At 53.8% G+C, this 10,015-nt stretch overlaps 1 protein-coding gene across 1 annotated transcript in view; it reads right to left on the bottom strand.

Moving 5' to 3' along the window:
- Positions 1-4,946: 4,946 nt before the first annotated feature.
- The window catches only part of LOC114484329 (selenocysteine-specific elongation factor-like), a 36,743-nt gene continuing 31,674 nt past the window's right edge, over positions 4,947-10,015 (bottom strand). The window contains exon 2 of the mRNA XM_055079572.1: positions 4,947-4,996. Coding sequence (XP_054935547.1) covers positions 4,947-4,996 — 50 coding nt within the window. The remainder of the gene's footprint in view (positions 4,997-10,015) is intronic.

Here is a 10,015-nt window from a genome sequence, read left to right as displayed (position 1 = left end):
TGTTACATTTTACATACAATGAATTCTCAGAAAACAAGTGTAAAAAAGGAAACATCACAAAACAACAAACAGAAACACCCAGAGCCTGCAGCGCTTCACTCTCTCTGAAGTAACGTGACACTTCTTCCCTGGGCCTCCTCCCCGCCCGAGGTGCCTCCCCAGCCTGGGTCAGCGTCCACCCCGAGTCAGGCCGGGTGGCCGTCTGCACGTGAGCCCGTCAAGTCCAGGCACAGAGAAGTCATCCTCGGCCGCAGGGCCTGTCCGGTGTCTGCTCAGGCCCTGCGGGTGCTCCAGTCTCTGGCCCATCACCCTGGCCCTCAAAGTCCCAGGGACCCGGACCCTGCAGGCCTCTCCCCGCTCATGGACCCCAGCTCCTCACAGCATCTCTGCTCTCCAGAATCTTCCTTCTCCCCTCTTGAGCACACCCACAGCTCGGGGTCGGAGACGTCTCACCTCCCGCCCCTGCCGCCACACCTACCGGTACGGACCCCAGGTCCCAGGCAGGGAAGAGGCTGCAGGGCGACTATGCCAGGACACGGTGCTTCCCAAAGCAGACGACACACCCCATCAGATTTTTACTGTAATAGTTACGTATTTATTTTAATATGCATTGCAGGAAAATAGAACTAGCACTTTAAACCCATATTTCAAGGATAATGTTGCTTAGGAGAAGGTTAAATAAAAGAAATGAGTCAATTTAAACGAAAATAATAACAATAACGGTACTAGTAGCAGTATGTGGACAAGAGGAAAATTGCAAGGGTGAACTGTGACCAACTCACGTCTGGGATCACCAGTCCCACGGGTCAGCCACCAGCAGTCAACAAAATAATCAACAGCAAACTGTCCCGTCCCAGGAGAAACTCCAGCTTCTCTTGTCCCTGAGCCCCTCCACTCCACCCTAAGGTGCCACGTTCACCCAGTGGCCACAGACGTCCTAGTGGGACCGTCGGGGTGGTATAAAGACCAAAACCCTGACCACGCAGAACAAAGGTTTATGCCTCAACAGCTTTGTGGTGGTCGTTTTGTATGAAACCTGCGTCCCATTTATTTTTGCACAATTATGCGCTGCCACGGTTTCAACCCATACTCTTTCCCTCCTTCCCCAAGGTGTGGCAAGAGAGCTGTAAAAACGTGGCCGCCAAGAAAGGTTCACGTTAGCGCTCAGAGAGGGACCGTCTTCCGTGTTTCTCGCTGCGGGGTCAGAGGTTGGCTCACAGTAGGTACGCAGTAAAAACAGGACGAAGAGAGGAAGGCGACTAAGCTTGGAGCCTGGCTTTTCAAATTCAAGTTTGCAAACCCAGGTGTGTGATGGTGTGCCCAGAAAGTCGTGAAATAAGTACAGTCCTGAGAGTTTAGACACAGCCTATGTTTTCTTGATGCCCTGATGGTAACTCACTTAAAATGTTATTCTTATAAAACCAAGGTAAAGAGTACATGGTGGGGGGTGGCATATCTATTAAAATGTAATTGCCCCAACAATCGCTACTTCTAAGACAGCAACTCATACAAACACTTCCATGAGGTGCAGAAAGGTACGCTCAAGCAGAGCCAGGAGACACCCTGGACGGCCAGCACTCAAGAGACTAGGCACGCTGTGCCCCACGAGGCGGATCCCGCACACAGGGGCGTGTCCTGCACACAGGGGAATCCTGCAGCCACTAACACGCTGGATCTGAGGGGTCTGAACGTACGTGGAAAAACCGAGGCACTGTTAAGCGGAGAAAACAAAGTGCAGAAGAGCAGGTGTGGCACAGCCCTACTACGAAATTTAAAAAGGACAATATGAATACATTAATTAATATGGGTGTTAATATGAAGCCACGTGGAAAAGCCACATGACTATGCACCAGCCCATCTGTTAACCTCTGACGGGTGGGGAGACTCTCTCTAAAGCACTTATGATACGCTGGAATGCTACGAAAAGTCTGCAGTCAAACAAGCCGTGTTTGCCGGTAAGAACACATACACTTGTTAAGAAGACTTGGGAAGACCATCTCCTTCCCCTGGGCCTCTCTCAGACAGGCCCCTCCACGTGCAGTGCCTTGGCCGGGCCCTGGGAGGAGGACAGGCAGCTCGGAGGACACGGCGCCGCAGCCGCAGGAGGGGGGCCTTCTTGGGCCAGAACCCGCGCAGCCCCGCCTCCCCTGTGTGCCCCTGTCTGTGGCCAGGGCTCAGCCCTGCCCCCATTTCCACATCAACAGCCGGTCCACGCTGCTGCCAGGACAGCACCTTCCTGGCCCTGAAGACACGTCTGTGCGGCTGTGCGCTTCTGGCTGTTTGGGGAGGCCTAGGGTTACTACTGAAGGCCCTCTCTTGGGACTCTTGCTTTTAGTGAAATATCACAGATATAATTCAACCACAAGAACCGTTCCCCAGGAGGAAACGCTACGAGGCCACAGGAAGACGCAAACTTTATTAAGACTAAGCGACTCCGAGTCAGAGGGGGTCTCTACCGAATTTGAATCTGGGGAGAGGATGGGACTGGGCACTGGCTCCAGAGCTACATAAAACCGAAACGGCCTGTGCAAAGTCCCAGGGGCCACTGTGGGCAAGAGCACCAGCCTTCCCGCCCGTCTGCAGCCCCCCAGCCTGAAACAGCATTGCTCAGGGCCACCACCAGCTGCAGCTGCCGGGAGAGGCGCCGCACATTCAGAAGCTCCTGGACCCACACATCCCGAGCTCGGAACTGCACAAACAAAAGGTTAGGGGAAGGGGGTGGGGTAGAGGGAATAAAGGCTTAAAGATTAAAGTCACAGGCAGAGACAGCCGGCTCCGTTTTTTAATAACTGAAAACACGAGTTGGGCCTGAATGTGCTCATTGTTTAGTAGAGGGGCGTCTACACAGGCAGGACTGGCTGGCGACAGCACAGCCTTCCCATCACGAGTCAGAGTCACCAAGGGGGAGGAGGCCCGGGCTCCAGTTAGTGAGGGTGGCGTGGGGCACAGCAGCCAGCGGGCCACGGGGAGGAAGGGCTGGAGAAGGACACGGCTCACGTGAACTCGGGGAGCCGGCGACACAGGCCGTCCCTCACACCACGCTCAGGAGCGCAGACTGGTACAACCTCCTAAGAGGAACTTGCCAGTGTGGATCAGAGGCGTGAAAATGCACGTGCCCTTTGGCTCTGTAATTCCACTTCTGGTGTTCAAGCCCCGGGAAATGATCCAACCCAGGAGGACTTGGTGCACAGAGATACTCTGTGCGGCACCATTTACAAGAGCAAGAAATCAGAAACAACATAACGTCCGGTGCTGGAGAAAATGGTTAAGTGTTTGTGCGTTTCTATCTGCCTTACTGCAAAGAGGATGGAAGGCAGGTTACATAAATACACAGGACAAACGGGCAAGTGCAAGAGAAGGAATCACAGCAAGAGAAAAAAGAATGTGTTTAAAAAATGAGGCCAGAGCTGGGCTGCTTTTTCTTAATGCGCTGCGGAGGCCCACGTTCACACCGCCGCCATCCACCGTGACAGCAGCGGCCACCCGAGTGGACCCGCTGAGCACCCGCCAGCCCACGTCCACTCTCACAGAGCCCTCTCAGCAAGCCCATCAGGGACTGATTCTGTCCCCAATTCACAGATAAGGAGCCCAGGCTCCAGGGGTCACCAGGGCCAGGAAATCACTGCAAGGTTCTGAACACAGGTTTTCTCTAAGCCAAGGCGTGTCTGCTTCCCCCAACACCACACTCTTAAAGAAGCTGTATATTCATACAGTGGAACGCCTGCAGGCATGAAAACATGATGTTTAGAGAAAGTGATTAATGGTGTGGAGAAAACTGCCTAGCATATAATGTTAAATTTTTAAAAGCTGCAGAAAAACGTACAGAAAATTTATAATTTCAACCATGTAAACTAGATGATTATTTTCTTCCTCACAATTTTGCCTATTATCCATATTTTCTAAAACAGGTCTGTATTACTTTTATAATCGGAAAAAAAACGACTGTATTTAAAAACTATATAAAGGGCCTCTGTGTTCTTGTATCACAGCACACATGCCACCCATGCGCACACCAACTCACTTCTGCTTTCCATAAAAATTCTACATATGCGGTGGAATCAGAAAGTACACATCAGCAAAGGAACATCTTGTGTTTGTGTCCATCGTTCTGTTAATCATAAAGGAACAATTTCATTTTGCTCGGAACTTTGTCTTTACAAACCATTTGGGGTTATGCATGTCAGAAGACAATTACTATAAATGAGTTGTTTCCTTTTTATTTTTCTCCTCAGGCGGAGACTCTCACACAAGCCAGCAGAGCGGCACAGACGTACTTTCTGAGGCCTCCCTCCTAACTACAGCGGGGAGGGCTGCCCACACTCCAGGCCCTCCCAGAAAGGCAGCAAGGACAACCCTCACCCAGGGCGGCCTGTTGCCCGAGTCTAGCCAGGCCAGAGCTGCCTCCTGAAGGCCTGGCATCCGACACCTCCTGCAACAGTTGTGTACCTTTTGCTCGGGACATGGGCCAGAGTCACCCCCACCCACCCAGCTGCTCAAAGGGCTCTCTGGTCACTGTCTAGACGTGCTGCCCCGGACCTCAGAGCAAGTCCTCACGGCAAACCCCTTGGCTTTGGCCTCTGCCCAAACCCCAACCCACCTTCTGGGGACACAGGGAAGGCTTAGCCATCTTCAGAAACTGACACGCCTCCAGCACCTACACCTGTGCCTGAGAGGCGCTTTTCAGCCCACCGTGGAGGTGAGGAGACAGGGTCTTACAGCCAGGACCCGCCCACACCCCACCAGACAGGACGGATCTGGCAGATGGCAACAGCTCCAAGGTGGACTTCGGAATGTTCTTTTTTTCTGCCGGTCACCAAACACTGTGCTCAACAAGACACAGGCCCGGTTTTCTATCAGGAGACAAAAGAATAACAAGTTCCCAAGAGCTCTTTAATTATTTCTTTAAAATTTGCCCTCTCCACTCCCATGGAGTTAACCACTGGGGGCTAGCTTCCAGCACTGCACAGCAGTGGACAGTCAGCTGTGTTCTGGTTATCTGAAAGAAGGAGAAATAATATTTTAAATGCTTTAATAGTTAAACAAATACAAGGAGGGCAGATTTTCTTCATGTTTCCTCAACAAAAGCCACAGAACAGCGTGGCCCCTAAACTTTAAAATTAGGTTAAAGGAAGAACCCCAAACTGCCAACAGACTTCAAGCAAAGCCTGTGTGAAGTACGCATTACACGGCAGCTCCTCAGAAGGAGCAGAGGGGCGGCAACAGCTGACGCCTGGCCACCGCCCTGGACAGGAACGAGCTCTGAGGCCAGAGCTCTGGTTTGATTTTTATGTAACTGGGGGGAAGCGAGGACTATTAAACTTATAATGCTCAATGCAGACGTTTTGGGAAATCACATGGGGAAAGAAAACACCTTGGAAAAAAATACCTCCTTTATAAATGAAAACTAAGAGTGACCTTAGGGCTTCCCTGGTGGCACAGTGGTTGAGAATCTGCCTGCCAATGCAGGGGACACGTGTTCGAGCCCTGGTCTGGGAAGATCCCACGTGCCGCGGAGCAACTAAGCCCGTGAGCCACAACTACTGAGCCTGTGCGTCTGGAGCCTGTGCTCCGGAACGGGAGAGGCCGCAACAGTAAGAGGCCCGCGCACCGCGATGGAGAGTGGCCCCCGCTTGCCGCAACTGGAGAAAGCCCTCGCACAGCAACGAAGACCCAACACAGCCAAAAATAAATAAATAAATTAATTAATTAAAAAAAAAAAGTTACCTTATATTCCCATCCCCTAAGGTCGGCTGTTAAACCGACATTTTTTTAGAAATTTATTTATTTATTTATTTATTCTTGGTTGTGTTGGGTCTTTGTTGCTGCGCGTGGGCTTTCTCTAGTTGTGTCAAGCGGGGCCATGGGCTTCTCACTGGGGTGGCATCTCTTGTTGCGGAGCATGGGCTCTAGGCGTGCGGGCTTCAGTAGTTGCGGCACGCGAGCTTCAGCAGTTGTGGCTCGCGGGCTCTAGAGCTCAGGCTCAGTAGTTGTAGCGCATGGGCTTAGCTGCTGCGCAGCATGTGTCAGGGCTTCAGCAGTTGTGGCTCGCGGGCTCTAGAGCTCAGGCTCAGTAGTTGTAGCGCATGGGCTTAGCTGCTGCGCAGCATGTGTCAGGGATCTTCCCGGACCAGGGATCGAACCCGTGTCCCCTGCACTGGCAGGCAGATTCTTAACCACTGCGCCACCAGGGAAGTCCCTAAATTGACATGTGCTGTCTTTCTTTCTAGTGTTTTTCCTGTGCCTGTGGATTTCGTGTGTTACTGAACTAGGCTGAAATGGAATTCCTTGCCCTGCTTTATCACTTAACCTTATATTTAACGTGATTTTTCATGTTTTTAAGTTTCTCCGTAAGTATCATTTTCAGGAAGGTGGCACAAAGCGCCTTAATTTGTTCACCTGGGTGGTTTCTGATGTTCTGCTACCGTAAGTGATGGATGCTGAGAACATCTCTGAGCATAAAGCTCTGGCTCATTTTGATAATTTCCTAGAAGATGGATTACGAAATCACAAATAGAATTTATTTAAGGCTCCAGAGAGATTTCCCACAATTAGTCCCCAGAAAGGCCGGGCGAAGCCAAAACGTTCCAGTAACTGCCGCTAAACTGGCCGTCGCGCTCGCGCCAGCCCACGGTCCCTGCTGCCCCAAGGTGTCTGAAGTGCAGGCACCCCCCGAGAGGCTGTTTCTGTCCTGCAGGGGAAGAGAGCAAAGGCCACCAACCAGGCCAGGTGCTACGTGGGTGGGAGGGGCCGGGGAGGCATGCGGGGCGGCCCTGCCGGGCTCGGAGCAGCCGTCCACCCCGGGGCAGTGGCCGCCCTCGCGCCCGGTGGAGAGTGCCTGCCCCACCACCACTCCGCCCGTCCAGAGGAGAAACCTTCCTCCTTCAGAGAAACTGCTCTGGAGTTGGGCAAGCTCCATTCAAATCCCAGCCCACCAGGGAGAGCTGTTGTGGGGTTGTACAAGGTAACCGTGCAAAGACTGGTGGCCGGGACAAGTCGAGGAAGTTAAAGCCTTTTACAGTCATTATTATCACCCAGACGACCAGGTGAGTCATCCTCTAAGGCAGGCACTAAACAACCCAGGCTGGGGGCAGGGAGAGGGGTCCCCTCCTGCAGCACCAGCAGCTGTCACAACCCCAGCACCCCCCGAGTGTGGGGGGCCCGCCAGCACGGATGACTGGAAGCTGGCCTCCTCTGCTTCCTTTCGGGGGCTGCTCTCTCTGGAGGGGGCTCTGTGGCCACGGCACAGAACCTGGTGGGGGACCCGAACTGCAGCACCCTTCAGTGACTCGGGAGGACAGAGCCAGCGGCCTGGGGGGCATAGCAACTAACCACCCTGCGGGCTCCTTGCACACACCTGGACGCAGCTCAAACTCAAACCTAGACTCTGAGACCCATCTTCTTTCCTATAACGCCACGGAGCCCCTCACTTAAGACAAGCAAGCGCCCTGGGCCTTGGCGGGGGGCAGCCTCCAGAAGGAAGGAAAATGGCTGCAACACGTGATTACTGCCCCCTGATGATGGCGACCATCCCTCTCTCTTCTATGTAAGGAGACCGAGGGTACTGGGAGCAGGAAAGGCGTCTCCACCTTAGTGTCCCCCCAGCAGAACAGGTGCTCGATAATACCGGGGAAAGGGTTATCAGTTAAATGACAAAAGGAGTCAAAAGACAGATTCAACAGGAGGGAGAAGAAAAACCCAAGCCAGAGAGAAAATCGGCACACGGTGGATCAGTGTTCACATGTGTGAAGCTGGGGAAGTTCCCCAGGTGTCTCGGGTTCCAGTCTAGGTGTCAGAGCAGGAGGCGGCCGGGGGGAATGTGGTCCCGGACAACAGGACTCGGGCTCCGAACCCTGCTCGCACACTCGCCGGTGAGCCTGCCCGGCGCTGTGGGGCCCGAGCAGGAGGAGAGGAACGCGGTGGGGCGCCGGCAGCCGGGCCCCCCGACGGTGCAATCATCACGACCTGCAGGGAAACGAGGGGTCCTCCCCATTCTACAGGTTGTCGGGCTGAGGCTCAGAGGTGGGGTAACAGCCCAAGGCCAACAGATGATGCTGGAGCAGCCAGAAGCCCACCCCAGGCGCTCCTTAAAGGAAAATTCATCTCATTTTACCCAACAATTCTACTCTTAGCTAGATCCCCAAAGTAACTGAATGCAGGGAGTCAAACAGAGACTTGTGCGCCATGTTCACAGCGGCACCGTCCACAGCAGGCAAAGGTGGGACCAACCCAAGTGCCCCTCAACGGGAGATGGAGCAACAAAACACGGCGTATACGTACAGGGAAGGCTATTCAGCCTTAAAAGGGAAGGAAATTCTCACGACTGCTACAACATGGAGAAGCCTTGAAAACCTTATGCCCAGTGAAATAAGCCAGACACAAAAGGACAAGTATTGTACGATTCCACTCGTAGGAGGTACCTGGAAGTACCACGGAGACAGAGGTAGGATGGTGGCTGCCGGGGCTGGCGACGGGGTTAGGGAGTTAGTGCTTCACGGGGACAGTTTCAGTTTGAGGTGATGGAAAGTTCTGGAAATAGAGGTGATGGTGGCACAACATGGTGGATATATTTAATGTTATTTAATTACACACTTAAAACGGTCATAATGGTAAATTTTATGTTATGTATGTAGGTTATGTAGGTATGTTATGCTATGTATATTTTACCTCAATAAAAAAAAAAATAGGAAAGTTTGTATGGCTGCCATAAATGGAAAACAGTGACATGCCACAAGGAGAAGGCAACCATTAAAAAAAAACAATGAAATGCTGCTGCTGTGCCTGTGGCTTCTGTGAGCTGCCTGCCCTTATGTTATGTATGTAGGTTATGTAGGTATGTTTTGCTTTTTATATTTTACCTCAATAAAAAAAAAAAATAGGAAAGTTTGTATGGCTGCCATAAATGGAAAACAGTGACATGCCACAAGGAGAAGGCAACCATTAAAAAAAAACAATGAAATGCTGCTGCTGTGCCTGTGGCTTCTGTGAGCTGCCTGCCCCGGGCGGAGAGCGCGGCGCTCAGTGTCCAGAACCAGCACCACGGCCCCTCGCCCCTGGGGGGCCAGGGTGTGAGCGCACTGGGAAGGGAAGGGCTGGCCCAGCAGGCAGTGCCGGTCACCTGACACCATCCCCTGCGCGCCGGGGTGGGTGACCCACCTCGGGGGGCACTGCTCCCCTCCACCGCTGTCTGGCTCCCCACAGACCCACGGGCGCAGGAGGCCATCCTGGGGGCTGAAGCCGTCCTCCCCCCACGACAGCCCCTCCTCCAGCCCCAGGTGAGGAGGGCCCAGGACACAGGTGGGCGAGGCTAGAGAGGGGCAAGGCGCCTGGGCGCGGAGGAGCTGGGAGCCCGGGGAAGGGGGCGGTACCAACAACCTCTGCCAACAAGGCAGCCGGAGCAGAGAGGGGCTGCTGGCAACCTACCCTGCTCTACAGTCAAAACGTACAGGGATGTTTGGAAACAGTCAATTAGATGTGATTCTGTGGAATAGGAATAACAAAGGTCGGGGTGGAACGCATTAGCTATGCATTCCAAATACCTGATCCCAGGGCCTGGTCTGCAAGGCAGATACTTTCCCCATCCAGTACAAAGGGTCAACAACAGCAAGGCTGCCAAACTTCTGCCTGGGGGCCACGTGGCAGCTTGCCAGGAACCCAAGAGCTGCACCTGATTGGCGTAAGGCAAAGTCAAATGGAGCCCCTTTCATCTAGGCCACAAGAGAGGGGCCCTGAGGCTGCCTGCAGGCCTCACCCCCCCACGCCCGCACCTCACACCACTCTGCTCCAAGCACCCTCGCTCCTCCCCTCCCCCTGGTTAAGCGGGAGCCGGTCGCCCAGCGCGGCCAGCGCCCAGCGCGGCCAGCGCCCAGCGCGGCCAGCGCCCAGCGCGGCCAGCGCCCAGCGCCCACCCCCCCAACCTGGGTTCCCTTCTCCCTCCCTCCCGTCCCTGCCACCTCCCTGACCCAGGGCCCCCGCATGCCGGCCTCTCCCTCCACCCCGCGGACGCGGGTGAGCTCCG

This window comes from Physeter macrocephalus, chromosome 18 (assembly GCF_002837175.3).
Source record: "Physeter macrocephalus isolate SW-GA chromosome 18, ASM283717v5, whole genome shotgun sequence".
NCBI lineage: Eukaryota > Metazoa > Chordata > Mammalia > Artiodactyla > Physeteridae > Physeter > Physeter macrocephalus.
The sequence above is the reverse complement of the archived record's forward strand: the minus strand, read 5'-3'. Positions and strand labels throughout refer to the sequence as shown.